At 40.7% G+C, this 23,426-nt stretch overlaps 1 protein-coding gene across 7 annotated transcripts in view; it reads right to left on the bottom strand.

Annotated features, from left to right (window-relative positions):
- Positions 1-240: 240 nt before the first annotated feature.
- PHACTR1 (phosphatase and actin regulator 1) overlaps positions 241-23,426 on the bottom strand; it is a 267,744-nt gene continuing 244,558 nt past the window's right edge. For 6 of the 7 annotated variants that reach the window (XM_018563662.1, XM_018563661.1, XM_018563665.1 and 3 more), the window contains 7 exons: positions 22,930-23,147; positions 20,765-20,921; positions 19,188-19,243; positions 17,336-17,397; positions 12,662-12,802; positions 5,003-5,079; positions 241-1,476 (listed from right to left, as the gene is read on the bottom strand). In XM_018563662.1, coding sequence (XP_018419164.1) covers positions 1,461-1,476; positions 5,003-5,079; positions 12,662-12,802; positions 17,336-17,397; positions 19,188-19,243; positions 20,765-20,921; positions 22,930-23,147 — 727 coding nt within the window. In that variant the 3' untranslated portion in view covers positions 241-1,460. The remainder of the gene's footprint in view (positions 1,477-5,002; positions 5,080-12,661; positions 12,803-17,335; positions 17,398-19,187; positions 19,244-20,764; positions 20,922-22,929; positions 23,148-23,426) is intronic. The other variant, XM_018563663.1, reaches the window with a different exon arrangement.

Here is a 23,426-nt window from a genome sequence, read left to right as displayed (position 1 = left end):
TTAGACAAGAGCCAATTAACCTACCAGCATGTCTTTGGAGTGTGAGAGGAAACCAGAATACCCCGAGGAAGCCCACGCAAGCACAGGGAGAACATGGAAAACTTTATGCAGATAGTGTCCTGACTGGGATTCAAACTGGGGATCCTTCAGGGCTACAAGGCAGACGTAGAACTACTAAGCCACTGTGATCCCCAGCGTGTCACAAAATAAATCTGATCAAACCCACATTCACACACAATGTCCAGATATATTTTACTTTTTGGCCAATGAAATAATTACTTTGCAATCAACCAGAAATATTTGCATAAACGAAAAAGTAGATTTTGAAAAATATTCTTGTTTATTTCATTTACAAGAAAACTCCATGTTTATATGGACAGGCCCAGTCAATGGAAACGTCTAACCTGGCGTAATGGCCGAGTCTGTCTTTTCAGTCGTTCCTACTCTATACAGAACAGGCACAATATAATGACACCACATTCTTAAAGACAAACACCATCCATATCTGCCTTTAGGAAAATATTGTTGCGGAATGTAAAATGGAACTGACCAAGACTGCACCTGCGGATACAGAATTGTAGTAACAAAACTACAGTGAGCAGCCCGTTCAATTCAAGAACTGTATGCAATCGAAGGACGGGACAATGAAATGCACTGTGCAAAATACACATAACCAGGTATGCAGACTCAGAACCTAGGTACACTGACATACGGGCCACACCACTTTAGGTAATGGAAATAAAAAAAAAGAAAAGAAAATATTTTTGTTCTTCAAATGGGTTGATGTCTCTGTGAGCTTTTTATTATCAGACCCTGATTACTCTCTTAATGGCTACAGAACATGATGATGATTTTGATGCCAGATAACAGCTGCAAAGCTACATGTTGCTGGCCATCCCTTCCCTGTAGTTTCTCCTGTTGAGTGAGCACATGTTCCATTTGCCACAACCGGCTCACAATTCAGCAACCAGTCTCTGGCATAGGCGATGCAACATGACCTGGGAATGCTTCACAGAGGAAAAGTAGTGCAAGTCTCTCTCCTCTGCTTACAAAGCCCATATAGATTTGGCTGAATGCATCAAGAATGTTTGACATATGCTTCACAGGACTCCTCTGCTTGTTCAAGTCCAAGAACCCCTCACGTTTCCATTCATGTGGACTATCGATGACAGCGACACATACATGTTGACGCCCAAGCACTGATGGAAGAACAACATCTGCTGACTTTGTACATATTGGACAAATCCACACTTCTGTTGACATTTTCCGTTGCACAATGCTTCACATTGAGAAAGTCTAGTGAAGATGGAGATCATCTATGAAGACTATGCAAATGCCATTATTTTCTCTTGAGAAACAAGGCAGTTCCATAGATTTACATTGAAGTATAAGAGAAAATAAAATATCCCAGCACTTTGTGGTTCCCTTTTTGAAAATAGTATTCAAGTAGAACTTTAATGCTAGGGCCGGTGAAACCTGTAAAATAGAAAACATACAAAAAAAATGTTAGCTCAGTACACTTGTTGTGATGTTTATGTTACAGAGTACAATGTTTGTCATTTTATTGCCAAGTCTGTTCTCAAACAAACTGGTGTCCTATATGGGACATGGTATTCATTCACAGTACAAAAGAAATATACATAAGCGCCTCTAAACATTCCTCAACACCATGGAAGATTCCCCAAATGTCCTGCATCATAAACATTTCTCTTATGGTTTGTCAGCTTTGTCTGTTAAGGGTATTATTTATTCAGGTCATATATAGCAGCTAGTAATGGTCACATTCAACTGAACTTGTTCTGTAAAGTGGAGGACATTTCAACACTTATCAAAGTAGTTTCCACAGCTCAAATGGAAGTTTCAGAATGATACCCTTCATTTATAACCACACAGGTATACAGTATGAAAAAAAAGGATTGTATCTATCTTTGATTTGTGATTTACAGAATCTATATCATGTGACATGATTGTAACTCAATAATGTGTAAAGACCCATAATTATTTTAAAGTGAAAGTGTTTTAACATGTAAAAATAAAAGATTCTTTTATAAGGACATGAGTTTGTACAATTATTAGCACCTAAAGAGCCCCATCTTTTTGTATAAGTTGGTGTCTTGATCATGCAGGGGTGCCCCACACTTACCCTTCAACCCCATATTCGAAACAGAGATTTGTCTCTCTTCTCTTTGTGCATAGATAAACACAGATTTACAACCCCCCTCCCCATATAAGTTGTATCCACCACAGAAGCCCAGCGCATCAATGGGAGATTTCACAAGCAATGTATCAATATTATTTGAATCAAGCCTATGGAAAAATAGGATCCAGAATAATTGAAAACAATGAACTGTGAACACTAAGGGGGTTATGCACTATTGAGCCGAAGGACACAGCCGTAGCTTTGGCTGATCCTTTGGCTGATCCTTTGGCTCTCTTCGGCCGCCTCTACCCTTCGGTTCAGTCGAACTGAAGGGCTGCTGTACGGGCTATTCACAATAGCCCGTACAGCAGCTGAAGGCGGCTGAGCGGCTCAGCCGAGCAAATGCTGGGATGAACTTTTATTGATCTACCTTTTGATTATTGATATAATTATACAATGATTCCTTTATTTGGATACATGGAAGGAATGTACTCTTGGAATCAACATAATTGAATAATTCTCTTTTATTCCCAATGCTATACCATCCCTGTGGACCCTGGTCTCTGATACCGAGGACATGTGCCTAATGTTCAGTTATAGAGTTTTGTTGTCCACACAAATAAACAGCATTGGACATTTACTGCAGAACATAAACTCTGAGGTTGTCCACATATATTTATTCATTTATAGTCTATAGTTGTATAATATTGATTTGGTGTATTGGAGGATTTAGAAATATCTCAGGACATACATTGATAAGAAATGTTTGCCACAAGCCTGTTAAGATACTAGGACATTAAAGTGACATTAAACCTTGCTCTTTTTCTTATTTGTATGGGAGGCACAGATGTTTTCAATTCCTCATTTTCTTTCTTTCAATAATTTTGAGTATTTTGACTTTTTCTTTCTTTCAATCATTTTTATTGAGTATTTAGACCAATTCCTCATTTTCGAGTGGATCTCCGCATCACTGTCTTCCTCGCCCCCTGCACGGGTGCCTACATCAGCTAAGCAGCTGTTGTGGAGGCATCCGTGCATGCTCGTTCCTGGGCCGTGCCCGCAGTAGCTGCGTGCATCCATAGACACACACAGCCTTTGCGGCAGACCACGCCCCTCCTCTCCGCCCAACAGGTTGACTGACGGTGTTCTATCAAAGTTTGTGACTGCGTTAGAATGTGTGACCAGTGACGTGATCACACATTTTAACATAATCCCGCCCAGTTTTTCGGGAGTGGAATGTGTGACCGGTCACTTTAATGTCCTAGTATCTTAACAGGCTTGTGGCAAACATTTCTTATCAATGTATGTCCTGAGATATTTCTAAATCCTCCAATACACCAAATCAATATTATACAACTATAGACTATAAATGAATAAATATATGTGGACAACCTCAGAGTTTATGTTCTGCAGTAAATGTCCAATGCTGTTTATTTGTGTGGACAACAAAACTCTATAACTGAACATTAGGCACATGTCCTCGGTATCAGAGACCAGGGTCCACAGGGATGGTATAGCATTGGGAATAAAAGAGAATTATTCAATTATGTTGATTCCAAGAGTACATTCCTTCCATGTATCCAAATAAAGGAATCATTGTATAATTATATCAATAATCAAAAGGTAGATCAATAAAAGTTCATCCCAGCATATGCTAATTCTACACTTTTTGCCGGTTACATATTTTAACCCTGGAAAAAATGGGCGTGACTACGTTAAATGTGTGACCACGTGACCGGTCACACACTCCAACCCTGTCACAAACTTTGATAGAACAAAGGCAGAAGGAGCCTATGGCTCCTCTGCCCTCAATCTCCTCCCCCGCATCCAGAAAGTTTGGAACGGAGGATCGCTTTGGGGACCGACGGCAGTGACAAGTGGCACTGACAGGCAAGTGGTGGAGGGGACAGGCTTGCCAGATGATCATGGCTGGGAATAAACAATAACTCCTAGGGTAACCAGTTGTGTAATTCCACTATTCCTAGGAGTACCATAAAACTCCACCTATTAAAGCTGATATCTATATTCCACTTCCAATCTATTAAGAAGAAAGTGTTTTGATTTTTTCAACTCTATTTTTATGCTCATGGACAGTAAATATATTCAAGGTTGACCCAAATTACATTATATAGGTTTGCCTATGATAACGTATGTTATGGATTGCTGTTACCATTGTTGCGATGTATATACTTGTTGCTAAATAAGTATGGATACTTTTGTAGTAACTATGTGATTGGTATCTACCACCATGGGACATTATGAGGAAGAGTGTGACCAACAGTATTCCCTGACAGGAGGTTGGATATATCAAAGTGAATGACAATATAGTTGTGATTCAAATAATCATCCCGTTGATGGCACACATAGCTATATGGGTTTCCCATTTGTTTGTTATAGACATTGAATGTTTATATGCACATAGGGGCGAATTACTTTAGGTTACCCTATTTTCTCATAAGTTTGATTCTGATAATATTGCTACATTGTTTGCGTGATCTCCCGTTGCTATACTGGGCTTCTGTGGTGCATGCAGTTTTTGTATATATGGGGTTTATACCCGGATATACTTTTAAATTGTTTGTAGTAACGTGACTTCTTGTGTTACTGAGTCCTGTTAAATATTAAAATGTTTGACATAATCCTTTGTGAATTTTTATTATTTTTGTATTGGTTCATTATGATCCTAAAACAGTTTGCATTCTGTATGTACTGTGTTGATACTGTGGACTCTGGACCTTTAGAGTTGGGTTTCTAACTCTAGTCCTTTCTTTGGGTTTTAATACAGGAAGTTCTTATGTGAAACATGCTGATGAATATGTTCTTGTCCTTTGTATGTATTACCGATGGATAAAGAGTACAAACCTTGTTAAATGCCTACTTAATTCATGAACCTCCATTTCTGTACTTTTAAATTCATTCAGCTCTTTTCGTATGGCTGCCTGTAAAAACAAGAGAGGACATGTTAATAAAGATTTCCTTTTTCTGCAGACTTACTACAAAATACAGGCTAATTTATGAAGGCAAGGAGCGGTATAAGTGTATGTCTAGGAAACAAAAAAATAATTTAGTACATCTCTTCTAAGAATGAGTTCAGGTTTGCTGTAAAACTGAACTCATGCAGACCTGAAAGTTAGGAGTCCATGCATGCCCAATCAGCTGTGGCTGGGGCATTCCCCGCCCTGCCGCCACATGTAAACAAGGAGGTGAGTGACATGACTGAACGTATATGGCCAAATGGCCAGATATCATTGACCAAATATGACCATGTGGCCATATAGGGCCAAATTTTATTCAATGCAAAATTTTATATGACATTTTTGGCATACCATTCTTTTAAACCCTAAAATATAAGTAATTAAAATGTTGGGGAATAAAATAAATATCCCAAATGTTAAGTCGTTTACAATATAAGGAAGGCATTACAATTACAATACAATTCAAGACAAGATGGTAAGGAGGGCCCTGCATGAAGAGATTTGTAGTTTTACTACAGCTGGGGGGCCTGAGTTTGCCAACCCCTGATCTGCATAGTTTGTCAAACACCAGTAAATTATTTAGGATGGGGTAGAGATATGCATATTTTTTCTTTTTTTAATTAATTATTTAAGTTTTACATATTTAATAACAAAAGAACACAGACGCAGGGAAAGTGAAGGTTTACAAGTCAATCAGACAATGTAAAACATTACAAAACATATCTTGATGAAATCAGGCTTGACAATAAAGAGCATAACCCAATAGACACATGCCTTCAGGCGATATGGTTGCTGAGACCTTATGAAAATGAGTTTAATGGTGTACGTTTTTCATTTTTTAAACATATTGAGTAAAATAAAAAGCATGAAAAAAGGAATACTGAGAAAAGACAAAAAAAAGAGGGGGGGAGGTGTGTTAAGAAAACAGCAAGAGAATCAGGAAAGAAAGCATCAAAGAGAAGTACCATGAGGCCAAGAAACAGAAGAGTAGACATAGGTACACCAAAAAAGGAATGCCAGTTGGAAGGGTATCCAATCCCCCACCTGCCTCCCCGATATAACATTCTCAGGCGATCGGCTTCTGCTGAACCATATCACATTCCTGAATGAGGATGTAGTCATACCAATAAAACCAAGTTCGTTTGAATTGTTCTTCACGGTTGTTTAAACAAGCGGTAAGGTTTTCCATACGTTTTATTTCAGCTATCTTAGAGTACCACAGTGACATAGATGGGGCAGCAGACTATTTCCAGAGGGTTCGAATGCATCATTTAACCACATTAAATAAATGAAGAATGAGTGACCCCTTATATCGTTTCCTGGAATTTAAACACATTTTGAGGCACTGCTTTGAACTTTCTATGCATTTTGCATATGTTGTTATGTAATTTCCTATGAAGTCATTTTCAGCAAACAGCTAAATACACAGATAAAACCCATATATAGAAGCTGTTTTACCTGCCAAAGGACCTGCATTTCTGTCCATCAAGTCCAGAGATTTACAGTTCTGCCTGGTCAAAGGGGACCAGATCTTTCTCTGCTGCACTCTCACTTTTACTTACAGCAATGAATGGACCCTCAAAAATAATTTGCATTAGTAATTCAATGAATATGTCTCATGTACTTAACCACTTGAAGATTTTAAATGTAGGGAATATGGCCTGCAAATGTAAAGTTTTACTATGTTTAGCTCCCCTCCTCTTTCTGCCCCTTTCCCAACTGCTATTACTGGCAATTACTGACTGTTAAAATGACAGCCAGGTATAGCTATGTATTGCATAGCAGGAGCGGCTGTCAAAATGCAGCAGCTCCTATGTAAAATGACAGCTGCAGACAGTCTGCAAGAGTCAACAAGTAATACACTGTAACAATGTATCGTTACACCGTATTTCTGTATTTAGGCCCCGTTCACACTGAGCGGTTTATCGCGCAATTTCTGATGCAAAATCACGCATATTTCTGCGCGATATCGCTCTATGTAGCTTATCCAATGCATTTCAATGGAGCTGTTCACATCTCACAGCTCAATGTCACCTGTAGCTCGTCGCTCAAGCTTGTCCCTCGTACATGACCCTTTTTCCGCAGATGTCGCGCAATTCGGCTCCAATAGACTCTATGGTGTCGCGCAAAATGGCGACTACAGGGCTATTAACTATAGTGAATAGCCCGTACAGCAGCCCTTCGGTTCTACTGAACCGAAGGGGTCCTGGGGCCAGGGCTAGCCGAAGGATCGGCTGAAGCTACGGCTAGATCCTTCAGCTGCTTCGTGAATAGACCCAATGTGTTTCTCCTGCAGCCAAACACATTCTATTCACTAAATGAAAATGCATTTTAGGTAGAAATCCCATTCTTACCTATATGGTGGGTTTACATTTATGTGTTGCAGTTTACTGTGTTTTATTTTCTAGTTTTTTTGGGGTACTGCAGTTTTTCGCCGTTTCACGGTCGCACGCAATCTGTAAACTGGGCATGTTGGGTATCGTTTTACTCGTTGTAACCTCATCTTTTATATTTAATAAAAAAATGGGTAATTTGTTGTGTTTTGGGGCATTTAATTAAATTTGTCACTAAATTTTGGGGTTTAATAAGGAGTTGCGCTAATATTGCGCAACATAAAAATTTTCAACTACCACCATTTTATTCTATAGGGTTTTGGCATTCAGAAAATATATAATGTTGGGGGGTTTTACGTCATTTTCAGGCCTAAAATGTGGAATATAACATGGGTGCAAAAATGGAAAAAAGGGCCTCAGTCATGAAGGGGTTAAAGGGAGGATAAATGACCCAATCACGCATATAGGAATCTACATGCATAGGCATAAATGTGCCCTCAAGAAGATTATAATAGTGTGTAATCATTAAAGTAACCATGCGCTATACTATCTGATTGCACAATCTCCTTTATCTCTATCAACAACTACATAATGCAAAGACCTCACAATTGGATACAAATGAAATAAATTGTGTAGGTCTGTCCTCATATTACATAGTTTTGGTAAAAGATTGGAGAGAGACTGTACAATCAGACTGAACCAGTTATGGCAATCCTTATTTAAAATCAACTGAAATGGGTGGAAAAGTACTGACTGACCAGTAATTGCATTCTATCAGATTTAGTCACTGTGTGGGTGTCGTGGTTGCCTAAAAACAATAGCCAGCAGATTCCTCCTATTGATACAGAATCTATTGATTTTCTCTTGGTTTACCCATGGGCTGAACTAGAGAAATCTATGTGTGTATGGCTTGCCTCAGTCGATTTGTGCTTCACAGTATGGCCCCGTTCACACCTAGGCTTCATTGTTTTTGCGCGTTTTCAGCTAGCTTTTTTTGCACGCTACAGAATAGCAAAAGGCAAGTAATGCAATCGAGCAGATTTTTTCTAACACACTGCAACATAATGCACTGATGGGAATGGACCTGAGTGGATGCAGGAAGATGGCTGAAAACACATCTTATGTGAACAAAGGCTGCAATAATAGGATGGTAACCCTTTCACATGGGTTCCAACAAGGTCCGCCTATTCGTTTTTCAGGCGGACCTGATATGAAGCTCAAAGTTTTTCTATGGGGAGTCGATGTAAACGAACCAGTGTTTACATCCAATTACCTCCTAGTCTGTCTAGGTCTGGAAAATAAAAATAAAAAAGGTTCAATTTTGGGGGACTGAACAGGACAGATCAGAGGTAATCAGATGTAAACAGACACATGTCTACTTACATCCAACTCCCCTTAGATCCAACCTGGGTCCAGTTAGTTCAGTTTTTTCCTCTATTGCAGGATGAAAACTGAATGGACATGCATGCCACAAAAGTAACATTTTTTCCATACTGCTTCAGTCAGCAGGGAATCTGTGCATGGGACCTTAGCCTGACTCTGTATATGAAATCTATTTTTTCATAGTGTATTTATCCATAAAAGTTGTATAAAATCATAAGGCGGCAGAAAGCCCCCAAAAGTAAACAAATTCTTCTTGACAGTTACAGCAGCACTGTATAACTTCAACAAGTGGCCTTGTTAATAAATTGGTATGCTGGCAGATTTCCATTTAAAAAGCCTGCGTTGCTGAATATTTCCCTTTGATTTCCATGGCAATGCTCTGTTACCCAGAGAACCTAAATTTTGTTAACACTGAATAATTAATTTGCTAAAGATACAAACTTTGTCAGCGGCTGTGAGACGAGTCCATGGCTTATCCGCCCGCCTGTCGTAGTCCTGTGCATCTGCTAGCTCCACATAATCACTAAAACTTATCAGGATCTTCTTCTCACGTAGCTCCTCCACTGTTGGCCTCTGACTGAGCTGTAGATGGGAAAAATTAAGAGAATGTAATGTTAGTGTGACATGCGAACTTCAGTCAGAAAGAATAGTATATAGCGAGATATTAACTTCACATTGGTTTTATGTAGCTTGCACTTGCTCGTGCGCACTGATGACAGGTCTCATTGCAGAGATGTGGTGGTATATCTAATACTAGTAATTCATTGTTGATATATGGCTTCTCTGTAGGACATTAACTTGAACATACACTATATTGCCAAAAGTATTGGGACACCTGCCTTTATACGCACATGAACTTTAATGGCATCCCAGTCTTAGTCCGTAGGGTTCAGTATTGAGTTGGCCCACCCTTTGCAGCTATAACAGCTTCAACTCTTCTGGGAAGCCATCCACAAGGTTTAGGAGTGTGTCTATGGGAATGTTTGATCATTCTTCCAGAAGCGCATTTGTGAGGTCAGGTACTGATGTTGGACGAGAAGGCCTGGCTTGCAATCTACACTCTAATTCATCCCAAAGGTGTTCTATCGGGTTGAGGCAGGACTCTGTGCAGGCCAGTCAAGTTCCTCCACCCCAAACTCGCTCATCCATGTCTTTATGGACCTTGCTTTGTGCACTGGTACACAGTCCGGTTGGAACAGGAAAGGGCCAACCCAAACTGTTCCCACAAAGTTGGGAGCATGAAATTGTCCAAAATGTCTTGGTATGCTGATGCTTTAAGAGTTCTTTTCACTGGAACTAAGGGGCCAAGCCCAACCCCTGAAAATCAACACCACACCGTAATCCCCCCTCCACCAAACTTTACACTTGGCACAATGCAGTCAGGCAAGTACGGTTCTCCTGGCAACCGGCAAACCCAGACACGTCCATCGGATTGCCAGACAGAGAATCGTGATTCGTCACTCCAGAGAACACATCTTTACTTCTCTAGAGTCCAGAGGTGGCGTGCTTTACACCACTGCATCCATTGCTTTGCATTGTACTTGGCGATGTAAGGCTTGGGTGCAGCTGCTCAGGCATGGAAACCCATTCCATGAAGCTCTCTGCGCACTGCTGTTGTGTCAATCTGAAGGCCACACGAAGTTTGGAGGTCTGTAGCTATTGACTCTGCAGACAGTTGGCGTTTTCTGTGCACTGTGCGCTTCAGCATGCACTGACCCTGCTCTGTCATTTTACTTGGCCTACCACTTCGTGGCTGAGTTGCTGTTGTTCCCAGTTGCTTCCACTTTGTTATAATACCACTAACAGTTGACCGTGGAATATTTAGTAGAAGGAAATTTAACAGAACACCTGAATCCAATGACTCGGTGTCCCAATACTTTTGTCAATATAGTGTATCTCTGTATACAGTGAACTTGTATTTAGTGTCATGGCTGGTCCATTTATCCGTCCATACTACGTGCCATTGTTCTGCACAAGTGGTCCTTTTCACCTGAGTCTTCCTTGCTAAGAAAGCCTCCTCCTCCCTGCTACATTCAGAGATACATACAGTAACATAGGTTTGTGGAAGGGCTATTTAAAATATTTTTTGGGGTACTGCAGTTTTTCGCCGTTTCACGGTCGCACGCAATCTGTAAACTGGGCATGTTGGGTATCGTTTTACTCGTTGTAACCTCATCTTTTATATTTAATAAAAAAATGGGTAATTTGTTGTGTTTTGGGGCATTTAATTAAATTTGTCACTAAATTTTGGGGTTTAATAAGGAGTTGCGCTAATATTGCGCAACATAAAAATTTTCAACTACCACCATTTTATTCTATAGGGTCTTGGCATTCAGAAAATATATAATGTTGGGGGGTTTTACGTCATTTTCAGGCCTAAAATGTGGAATATAACATGGGTGCAAAAATGGAAAAAAGGGCCTCAGTCATGAAGGGGTTAAAGGGAGGATAAATGACCCAATCACGCATATAGGAATCTACATGCATAGGCATAAATGTGCCCTCAAGAAGATTATAATAGTGTGTAATCATTAAAGTAACCATGCGCTATACTATCTGATTGCACAATCTCCTTTATCTCTATCAACAACTACATAATGCAAAGACCTCACAATTGGATACAAATGAAATAAATTGTGTAGGTCTGTCCTCATATTACATAGTTTTGGTAAAAGATTGGAGAGAGACTGTACAATCAGACTGAACCAGTTATGGCAATCCTTATTTAAAATCAACTGAAATGGGTGGAAAAGTACTGACTGACCAGTAATTGCATTCTATCAGATTTAGTCACTGTGTGGGTGTCGTGGTTGCCTAAAAACAATAGCCAGCAGATTCCTCCTATTGATACAGAATCTATTGATTTTCTCTTGGTTTACCCATGGGCTGAACTAGAGAAATCTATGTGTGTATGGCTTGCCTCAGTCGATTTGTGCTTCACAGTATGGCCCCGTTCACACCTAGGCTTCATTGTTTTTGCGCGTTTTCAGCTAGCTTTTTTTGCACGCTACAGAATAGCAAAAGGCAAGTAATGCAATCGAGCAGATTTTTTCTAACACACTGCAACATAATGCACTGATGGGAATGGACCTGAGTGGATGCAGGAAGATGGCTGAAAACACATCTTATGTGAACAAAGGCTGCAATAATAGGATGGTAACCCTTTCACATGGGTTCCAACAAGGTCCGCCTATTCGTTTTTCAGGCGGACCTGATATGAAGCTCAAAGTTTTTCTATGGGGAGTCGATGTAAACGAACCAGTGTTTACATCCAATTACCTCCTAGTCTGTCTAGGTCTGGAAAATAAAAATAAAAAAGGTTCAATTTTGGGGGACTGAACAGGACAGATCAGAGGTAATCAGATGTAAACAGACACATGTCTACTTACATCCAACTCCCCTTAGATCCAACCTGGGTCCAGTTAGTTCAGTTTTTTCCTCTATTGCAGGATGAAAACTGAATGGACATGCATGCCACAAAAGTAACATTTTTTCCATACTGCTTCAGTCAGCAGGGAATCTGTGCATGGGACCTTAGCCTGACTCTGTATATGAAATCTATTTTTTCATAGTGTATTTATCCATAAAAGTTGTATAAAATCATAAGGCGGCAGAAAGCCCCCAAAAGTAAACAAATTCTTCTTGACAGTTACAGCAGCACTGTATAACTTCAACAAGTGGCCTTGTTAATAAATTGGTATGCTGGCAGATTTCCATTTAAAAAGCCTGCGTTGCTGAATATTTCCCTTTGATTTCCATGGCAATGCTCTGTTACCCAGAGAACCTAAATTTTGTTAACACTGAATAATTAATTTGCTAAAGATACAAACTTTGTCAGCGGCTGTGAGACGAGTCCATGGCTTATCCGCCCGCCTGTCGTAGTCCTGTGCATCTGCTAGCTCCACATAATCACTAAAACTTATCAGGATCTTCTTCTCACGTAGCTCCTCCACTGTTGGCCTCTGACTGAGCTGTAGATGGGAAAAATTAAGAGAATGTAATGTTAGTGTGACATGCGAACTTCAGTCAGAAAGAATAGTATATAGCGAGATATTAACTTCACATTGGTTTTATGTAGCTTGCACTTGCTCGTGCGCACTGATGACAGGTCTCATTGCAGAGATGTGGTGGTATATCTAATACTAGTAATTCATTGTTGATATATGGCTTCTCTGTAGGACATTAACTTGAACATACACTATATTGCCAAAAGTATTGGGACACCTGCCTTTATACGCACATGAACTTTAATGGCATCCCAGTCTTAGTCCGTAGGGTTCAGTATTGAGTTGGCCCACCCTTTGCAGCTATAACAGCTTCAACTCTTCTGGGAAGCCATCCACAAGGTTTAGGAGTGTGTCTATGGGAATGTTTGATCATTCTTCCAGAAGCGCATTTGTGAGGTCAGGTACTGATGTTGGACGAGAAGGCCTGGCTTGCAATCTACACTCTAATTCATCCCAAAGGTGTTCTATCGGGTTGAGGCAGGACTCTGTGCAGGCCAGTCAAGTTCCTCCACCCCAAACTCGCTCATCCATGTCTTTATGGACCTTGCTTTGTGCACTGGTACACAGTCCGGTTGGAACAGGAAAGGGCCAACCCAAACTGTTCCCACAAAGTTGGGAGCATGAAATTGTCCAAAATGTCTTGGTATGCTGATGCTTTAAGAGTTCTTTTCACTGGAACTAAGGGGCCAAGCCCAACCCCTGAAAATCAACACCACACCGTAATCCCCCCTCCACCAAACTTTACACTTGGCACAATGCAGTCAGGCAAGTACGGTTCTCCTGGCAACCGGCAAACCCAGACACGTCCATCGGATTGCCAGACAGAGAATCGTGATTCGTCACTCCAGAGAACACATCTTTACTTCTCTAGAGTCCAGAGGTGGCGTGCTTTACACCACTGCATCCATTGCTTTGCATTGTACTTGGCGATGTAAGGCTTGGGTGCAGCTGCTCAGGCATGGAAACCCATTCCATGAAGCTCTCTGCGCACTGCTGTTGTGTCAATCTGAAGGCCACACGAAGTTTGGAGGTCTGTAGCTATTGACTCTGCAGACAGTTGGCGTTTTCTGTGCACTGTGCGCTTCAGCATGCACTGACCCTGCTCTGTCATTTTACTTGGCCTACCACTTCGTGGCTGAGTTGCTGTTGTTCCCAGTTGCTTCCACTTTGTTATAATACCACTAACAGTTGACCGTGGAATATTTAGTAGAAGGAAATTTAACAGAACACCTGAATCCAATGACTCGGTGTCCCAATACTTTTGTCAATATAGTGTATCTCTGTATACAGTGAACTTGTATTTAGTGTCATGGCTGGTCCATTTATCCGTCCATACTACGTGCCATTGTTCTGCACAAGTGGTCCTTTTCACCTGAGTCTTCCTTGCTAAGAAAGCCTCCTCCTCCCTGCTACATTCAGAGATACATACAGTAACATAGGTTTGTGGAAGGGCTATTTAAAATAGGCAATGTAGGCCACACTGTTTCTGTTTCTTATAACATGCATAAAACAAATTAATGATATGTGTATTTTATGTATTTACTTCTCTGCTGATGTTTTATTGCACTCATTCATGCTATTAATCTATTTTTTTAAATCTGCATTAGTAACTTGTTATTTTTTCACTGAAATACAATCCATGCAATGATTTGAAAGGATTTATGTATGACAAAAAAGTTGGCTAAGCTAGAAGGAAGCAGTTAAAATGTCTTATACATAATTGTATATTAGAATTTCCTAACCAAAATGTTCAAAGGTATTGTTGAATTGTACAGCGCGCTTTTTATTTTCTTTATTCTTAAGACAGCTGCATTTACACATTTGTAGCAGAAAGCCTTTGAAGTATCTCGCTAAGGGATCCGCCAAATATAAGCCGTCAATTTTCAGTCTGTTGAAAGCTCACCCCCATTGATGCATGGCACATAGCAATCTATTTTAGTCAGCAGATTTACCACATTATAAAGGCACATTACAGCCAGGGCAAACAAAACACCATTTTACAGCTGTGAGAAAAAGGTTAATGCATCCTTAGGGATTTATGTTTCTATATACAGTACATGTCTCCTAAACTGTGATCCGACGCCATTTCTGTATAGCAGACAACATACATACATTATACACTGCCATGTGTCTAACAAAAGGATGGTTAATTCATCAAGATTACTAGGGGACATTAATGTGAATCCTATATTTACTTTTTTGTTGAAACTGCTTTATTAATAATATCAAAAACATTCTATAGCTGATGATCACCCCTAATCAGCAGCCAAAGGTATTTTGGTTGATTCTGTTTCTAGGAGGCCTCGCTTGAAAAGCCTGCTTCATATCCTATAATAATAACAGTACCCATCAAATCAGCACTCACCACAAACATCAGACCCGCATTTCTGAAAGTCTATAAATGCTTGTGTTACAGTCTCCCAAACATCGGTTCACCAGGGGATAACCTGCAGCAACTGCAGTCACTTAAACAACTAGGGGGAGAAAGAACAGCAGTGGCTCTGTGACCAAAGAGCTAGGAGGAGAAAGAACAGCAGTCACCCTGTGACCGGAGCTAGGAGGAGAAAGAACAGCAGTCGCCCTGTGACCGAAGAACGGCAGTCGCCCTGTACCCAAAGAGTTAGGAGGAGGAAGAACAGCACAGAGCAACATCTGTAGCTGCAGGCAGTTACCTGCAGAACCAATGATCAGTAGGTTATTTGGTCACAGGGTAACTACTGCTCATCCTTTTCTAGCTCTTTGGTCACTGGGCAACTGCTATTCTTCCTCTTTCTAGCTTTTTGGGCACAGAGCAATTGCTGTTGCTAAAGGCAATTACCAGGAGAATCAATGATCGGGAGGCTGTAACATGAGCATTTATAGACCTTAAAAGAGAACTATGAGGTGAGTGCTTTTCACTCACCTCATAGTTCTAGCCGACCTGTGACAATGAGACTGTCACAGGTCGGCTCAGTAGATCGGGAGGTGAGCGAACACATACCGGCGTTCGCTCACCTCTCGATCCTGTCACAGCTCTCTGTCGTGACAGGGGAGGGGCTGGATTCCCTCCTCCCCGCTCCGCCAGCGCTGACTGGCGGAACGGACGGGGGAGGGTACAGCTGGCTCCGCCTCTAGATAGGCAGAGCCAGCTGTCAGTAGCGCAGCTGGGCGGATCCCGGCACAATTGTCGGGATCCGCTTCAGCTGCGGCGTCTCAGTATACCGCGAGCAGCAGCTTGCGGTATACTGAGCCTAGGGTGACGGGAGGACGCTAGTTTGTGTCCTCCCATTACCCTAAGGAGAACTATGGGGAAAACCCTTAACCCCATAGTTCTCCTTTAAATACGAGTCTGACGTTTCCGGTGAGTACTGAAGCTGAGTGTGTAACTGAAAACACAGCTGGTATTTGAGAACTACTTCATCTCTTGCCACAACTTTTCAAAGGGACTGAGGTCAGGACTCTGAACTGGCCATTTAAAACAGAGAATAAACTCAGTTTAAACCGCTTGGTTTCTAGTTTATTCTCATTTGTATCATGTTCTTGTAATGATTTTTGTAGGATGCCTTCCATATACAAAATGTCCATTCAATGGAGGCCTTAGTATTTAGAAATCCTTTTATAATTCTTTTCACTCTTATAAGCTTGAGAAGGTGGAGGATCCCAAAATTGTCTAGCAACCCAGGTCTGGAAGAAGAAGCTGCGCCTCTATACAGCCACAGGGACGTAGAAAGACCACTGTACTTTAATCTCCGATAGGTCCTCTGCCTAAGGGTGTGCTTCTGTTATCAGGGTGACCTCTGGCTATCATAGATTCTAAATAGAATATTCCCACGTGGTTGTGACAGATGCCATTTCAATGCAATAATGTGTAAGTGCAATACCTTGTTTTTGTATTGAAGAGTAATGTTTTTAATGCAGTAGGTGCTGTTGTGCTTTTATACTTTGCACAGCATTGCCTTCCCCCTGTTCCTGTACATGTAGTACCCTTTGGACGGTGACAAGCAGTTTTATAAAGGACAATTTGTGAGTGCAATATTTTGCTTTCTATACCATATTGATTGACAACGCTTAATGCACTAGGTGTTGTGTTTTATGTTTTCTACAGTTTGGTTTACCTACCTTTGACATTGGTGCTGTTGAACCTGGGATTAAGCAAATATGAACTTAATTATTGTCACTATTAACCCTTGATGTGCAAGTTTCTAGATTTCTGACTTTTTTTTCATATGTACCATATTCCATATGTATGCAAGAACTCTAGCCTGAAGGCTTGTATGAGGTTTGGTGTGCTTTAGGATAACTGTTTCCTCCTTGTTAACCCTTGACATTTCAGCAATCATCTGAGTGCAAGTTACAGCATTGGCTTTATAAGTTGTGGTTCTTTAGGTTCAGGATCCAAGGCTCCATAAGGAGTTACTGTGCATTTGGATTCTTCTTATTTTTTATGGGTTAGATGGAGGTCATTACTTGTGCTCAGAGTTTCCGAATTTTTTGCAGGGATCCAGCCCATTATCTTACCTTGCGTGTTAGCCTCCTCTTTATCTCTCGTTTTTCCTCCTGCTCTTCTAGTTCATTGCGAGCTGTAAATTAGAAAATTGTGAGAAGGTCAGACATGTGTCTTAGAAACAATCAATATTAACGTCCAATATATCCCCCTGCACTCCTCACAGCGTCTTTGGCCTGAATCACAATAATGGTGCTTGCAGTGATACTCATGGATGGCGCCGTGCACATCAAACAAATCATCATCCATGTTGCAATAATATAATAATAATTATAATTATATTATTGCAACATGGATGATGATTTGTCCGATTAAATGGACTTTATCGTTTGAATATTTTCCACTGAATGCTGGTAATTCCTGTTCATTTGCTGTTAGAAACAATCAACTCAACAAACACTTCTGTTTCTCAGCAGTATGAAAAAATCTATTGTATAGAAGAAATTGCTGCTGAGGGTGCATTGCTTTCTGCAGTAATGGTGTGTTGGGGGGCCAATTAGCATATATGCCAATGCAACACGTTGCACACATAGCTGTGTGTTGTGGTGTGCTGCATTGACCTTGCAGGTTCAGTTTTTAGTGTGTTAGCCCATTCAATGAGATGTCTTAACAAGGCGTGTTATTGCTACCTGTAGTAGAAATGGAATATTACAAAGAAATAGTAAAAATTTTTAACATATACATGCTCTAAGATGGGATACCTGCTGGTCATCATTCATGAACCTGCCAACTGTGACTGGATTTGCATTAGTTAAGGTAGCTCTGACACTGCAGACACATATGACGTGTCATAGTGAAACCTCACTATAAGCACTAAACCTAATGCTTAAAGTGACCCTGTCTTTCGATAATTCCCAATGCTAGCTTTCTGTAAGCAAAAGGTAATATACTCACCTCTCCTGCAGCCTGTGTCTTCTACCAGGAGAGAAACACTGCTTTTTCTTTTTTCTACTTTATTCTGACACGGAGCCGTGTCAGAATAGAAAAAAAAAAATGTGCCCACAGGAATGCATTGCTAGATTCCTATTGGCTATTTCAGTTTGCAATAGCCAATAGTAAACTAGCTATTGTACCCACCCTCTGCTGATGGACCTGATGGAGAACTGCAGCAGAGGGCGGGTGCAATGCTAGTTTACTATTGTCTATTGCAAATTGAAATAGCCAATAGGAATCTAGAAATGCATTCCTATTTGCAAAAATGTTATTTATTTTTTCTATTCTAACACGGCTCTGTGTCAGAATAAAGAAAAAAAAAGAAAAAGCAGAGCGCCCGGGAGAGTTTGCTGTCTGGAGATCAGTGTCCCTGGTTAGCTGGTAACCAGGGACGCTGATCTCTCTGCAAGTGACCGGAGCCAGCCGTAAGATCACGGCTGGCTCCGCCCAGCTGTCAGAAGCAGGCTGTCAGCTTAAAGCTTCGGCTTTAAGCGCGGCTCAGCCGAGCCGAGGCATATGCCTTCGGCTCGACTGAGCTGCTCTGCTAAGTTCGGGAGCTGTACGGGCTATTGTGATTAGCCCGTACAGCAGCCCTTCGGTTCTCCTGAACCGAAGGGTTCCTGGGGCCGAAGCTAGCCTAAGGATCGGCCAAAGCTAAGGCTAGATCCTTCGGCTGCTTCGTGAATAGACCCCATAGTGTTTAACTGTTTATGCTCATTGACAGTTTGGCGATGAAAGGATGAGGCATTCTAGGATTGCACTGCTGTCAGTAATTGCCTGTAAGCACAGAATTAATGTTCACCATAAAAAGTAGAAGATACTTGTGTGCACGGAACCCAGAAAAGCAGAGAAGAATGTTTCTAAAAGAATCCCTTAACAAAAAAGCAAAAAGAAAATTAATAGAGTATACATGCAATATACTGCAAAACTTACGTTTCAAAATATTTCTTTGCTCCAGCTCTTCAGCTGTTGGCCTTTGACTCAGTCGCCTGCGGAAAAAGGTAGAAATCTTTTGAACCATTTTTTGCTAGCAAATAAGTCAGTTGCTTGCTGTTGCCACAATGTTCAGAATTTTACTGTAGCAGAATGATACGTTTTGCAGACAGGAAGTGGCATTACAATGTACAGAGTTTACATTATGAGATAAAGCAGAAACCAAAACAGGTTATTAAGTCATCTTGATTTGAGCCACCAGAACTGGTATGTGAACACACTACTTTACACCATATCCTTTCTAGTTACAAACTTCCGATTATTCACATGATCACTATACAATTAACTGGAATAGTGAAATCCTGACTCATAGATGCAAAGTATGTGAACCTTTCCAGTATGGTCTGATCATAATCTAACTCCTAATAATAAATATTATTATTTATACAAAAATTATAATGGGTTGGAATAATTTTTTAATGTATTTTTTTAAGTTTATACATTTTTAAACTATTGTTTAAGCACATTGTGGTGCATTGTGAAGATGCGTAGAGCTGCCATTCAAAATAAATCGAATCCCAAAGCACACTGAGGGGAATTGATCAAAACTGGAGAAGACAAAATCTAGAGCAGTTGCCCAGGGCAGCCAATCAGCTTCCCTCTTCAGTTTGCCAGTTAAGAAAATGAAAGAGAATCTGATTGGTTGCCATGCAAAGCTGCTCCAGACTTTGTCTGCTCCAGTTTTAAATAATTCCCCTTGGAGAGTCTACGCTAAAATCAAAAACACTTTTGCACAATTTTGTTGTAAAAATGATCAACCCCTAATGATGTTTGTCCCACTGGGGGTTGGCTAGTTAGGTAAAAACTCTCTTTCAACTTTCATACATACCCACACCACTGGAAGCACTGCACACCTGGCCTACAGTTCTGGGTCTAATACACTGCATACAGCAAAGGACAGTAGGTCACTCACGCTCTACCTCATCAAACACGGATAAAGATGACTGCATTTTAAAAACACAAGACAATAATGGTAGCTCCACTGCTTCTATCCTGTCAGCTTTTCTTTAAAAATATGAAGGCAAACAAATTAATTCCACTGGCATTTCCTTAAAATCTGTATCCTTTTTATAGTAACAATCTGCAGCCACCCCAATGTCTGCTATTTCTAATATTAGCCAGAAAATGTTCAAGTGTGTTCCTATCTAATTTAAACTTCTTACTGGAATCATACTTTCCCTGACCTCACAGCCAAGCTCCACCAACTCTTATCCTCCTGTCCAAGGAACGTTACTCTACAGGTCACTGAGAGAGTATTATTAAACAGTGGAATGGCAGTTGGCAGGGCTTAGCCATGAAGTTAGAGCCCCAAAGTCAGGGCCAAGTAAGAACATTAGAAAGGGCCACAGAAGAAGTGTTTCTGGCTAACAGAGGTAACAGCATCTTGTGGTGTCTGCTCTTTGGCAGGACTTATGTAGGACCTAATGTATGTCATATCCAAATGGAAAGAAAGATCACCTAATAATTCAAATGTAGCTAGAAATAGACAACTGTGAGCTGAACACAAATTAAGCTACCTTGTAAGTTTAGTCCCAATCTGTTGCCGGAGTTCCAGCCTCTCCTCATCTGACTGCACGGGGAGGATGTTCTTCTCTTCCAACTCTCTCTTGGAGGGTCTGTTACTTAACTTTACCGCCAATGAATCCTTCCTGAGGACCTTTAATGCCAAGGAGTCTTGGAAAATAAGATGATTAACAGCCATCTAATTAGATGTAATCCCAAGTGTAACAGCACAGTATATAGAGTCAATTAGTCATTAGTCTTCCAACACAACTTGCAGATATGGAGTTTTTAAATACCTGTGTTTTGATTTTACATACAATATTTAGCTGATTTTCTGAGACATTTTTTTTTCTGTATATTCTGTTCAGCTGTTAACTACTGTTATATCTGTGTGGCCTTCACACTGTAAGGACCTGTGTTGACAGGCTTTGGACTTATGGTAATGACATCCGTTTTACATCAGTTTAACACACTTCTAAGACCATAAAAAATTATTTGACAGGTGCGCTTGATGCAGTTGACCTCCTTTTGAACCGCATTTGACCTGCTTCAAGGTTATGCATTCCTATTGACTTACATGGTAATGTAAAACCTGTCTGATGTGTACAGGGCACAAACCCTAAAGCTGACTACAGTAGTAGCTGTATAGTAGATGTGAATGTTAGACACATGACCACACTTTGCTCTGGTATGTAAACAGATATACAGGTCATCATGACAGATTTGCCTTATAGTTAAAAAATTGAAAAATGTTTCCTCCAGTATTTGCTAGCTACAGTTGGTATGGTTGGTACGCTCGTACAGTTGTCTACTATCTAAGGACAGTCAGAGACATAATGGCTATGCTTATAATGAGGTTTGAATTATTATTATTATTGAATATCGTACTTTAACTTTGGATTATGCTGCTACTTCTCTCTCTCTCTCTCTCTCTCTCTCTCTCTCTCTCTCTCTCTCTCTCTCTTATTGTATGTATATATCTGTATATATTATATTTATTCACTAGCAAATGTGTGTCCGTTCCAGTACATGAGTGCTCATTGGTGCAGTGGCCGCATCTGTGAAAGTGAGTGTCGGGTGCAGTGGCCACAAGTGCAACAGTGTATGTCGGGTGCAGTGGCAGTGACTACAGGAATGCAAGTCAGGTGCAGCACCAGCAAGTGCACATGATCATCTATAGGATAACACAATATGGTGCATACATCTGCCATTCAGTGGAGAAGTGCACGGATGCAGTGGCCTTATGAAGTGTGCAGGCGCAGCGGCATTCAGTGGAGAAGTGTGCGGGTGCAGCAGCGTTTAATGGAGAAATGCATTGGTGCAGCAGTGATTAGTGAAGAGGGGGGTGGTGCAGCAGTGTTCAGTAAAGTGGTGGTAGAGGAGCGATAGGGAAATGTTGTAGCAAAGGGAGTTGGAAGGTGGGTGTTGGAGGAGCAGTATGTGGGTAGAGGATTAATAGGGAGGCAGTAAGGGGGCAATAATGGAGCAGTACTGGGTGGTGTAGGGGGTGATAGAAAGATAACATGGGTGTTGGGGCATTAAAAAGCATTGGAGGAGCAGTAGCAGGGTTATAGATCCGCAGTAGGTGTGTAGAGAAGTATTAGGGGTTAGTAGGGGGGTGCTAGTGAAGACTTTTGGAAGTCAGCAGTGAAGTAAATCAGGAGTGTTCTAGCTGGTCCAGTATAGTTCCCCAGTTTCAGTAAAGTTTCAGTATAGACGTCCATTTGCAGCCAGAGAGTAAGGCTCTACTATCTCCCTTCTCTTATGGTCTCCTTTAAAATGGCAACGCTAGCCCGCATGCATGGTAGATTCCTATCCAGAACACGTTACCACCTAATATGCAGCCATTCCAATGTAACTTGTCTCTCTATGGTGCAGTGAACATCTTTCACCTATACCTAAACAGCTGCTTTACATGATTTTGGAGACCAGGAATTAAGCTGAATACTTTGTTTCTAGTATAGTGCCATTCAACACTCTACTGTAGTCTCAGCTCTTCTCATGATAGGCTTTACACTAATAACCTGGGTTTTGCTCCAGATACAGTGCCAATAAGTCTATTTTTCTTTTCATAGCAAACATTATTATTATTGTATACACACAGTATCATACACTGATTATATAATGGGCAGTCCTAAATAACGGATAATAGTGTAAAAGAAAAACTTCAAAGACATACTATTGTATAATGAGCTGTCATCATCGTCATCATCATCTTCATCCTCATCATCGTCATCATCTCTGGAGTAGAGGCAGGAGGAGTCATCATAGTTTGATTCATGAGGCATGTTTTCCTTGTCATCTTCACATTCAATAACAACGGTTGGCACTTGTCTCATGTCAGAGTATCCACTGAGTCCTGGTTTTGACATGCCATCTCCTCCATGCAAACCCGAGCTTTGAAGATGAATAAAAGGTCTAATCACTTTGTTCCAATATCCAATAACAGTCCTTATGGCAGCTTGCTATGTGATAGGTATACCAATATACTATAACCTTTACATTGCAAAACTTTGATTAAGACTGTAACAAAGGTGCAGATTGAACTGAACAAATGTGGTGAAAGTTACAGCTAAGGGAATAAACCTTTCATTTTTTTCAGTCATTCTTTTCAGATACTGTGGTACTTTCTCAGTTTCTTCATATTATACTTTTATATTTTTATGAAATACACCA

Source organism: Nanorana parkeri, unplaced genomic scaffold (assembly GCF_000935625.1).
Source record: "Nanorana parkeri isolate BGI_ZX_2015 unplaced genomic scaffold, ASM93562v1 scaffold684, whole genome shotgun sequence".
In the NCBI taxonomy this organism is placed as follows: Eukaryota; Metazoa; Chordata; class Amphibia; order Anura; family Dicroglossidae; genus Nanorana; species Nanorana parkeri.
This window is presented reverse-complemented; position numbering and strand designations above follow the sequence as displayed.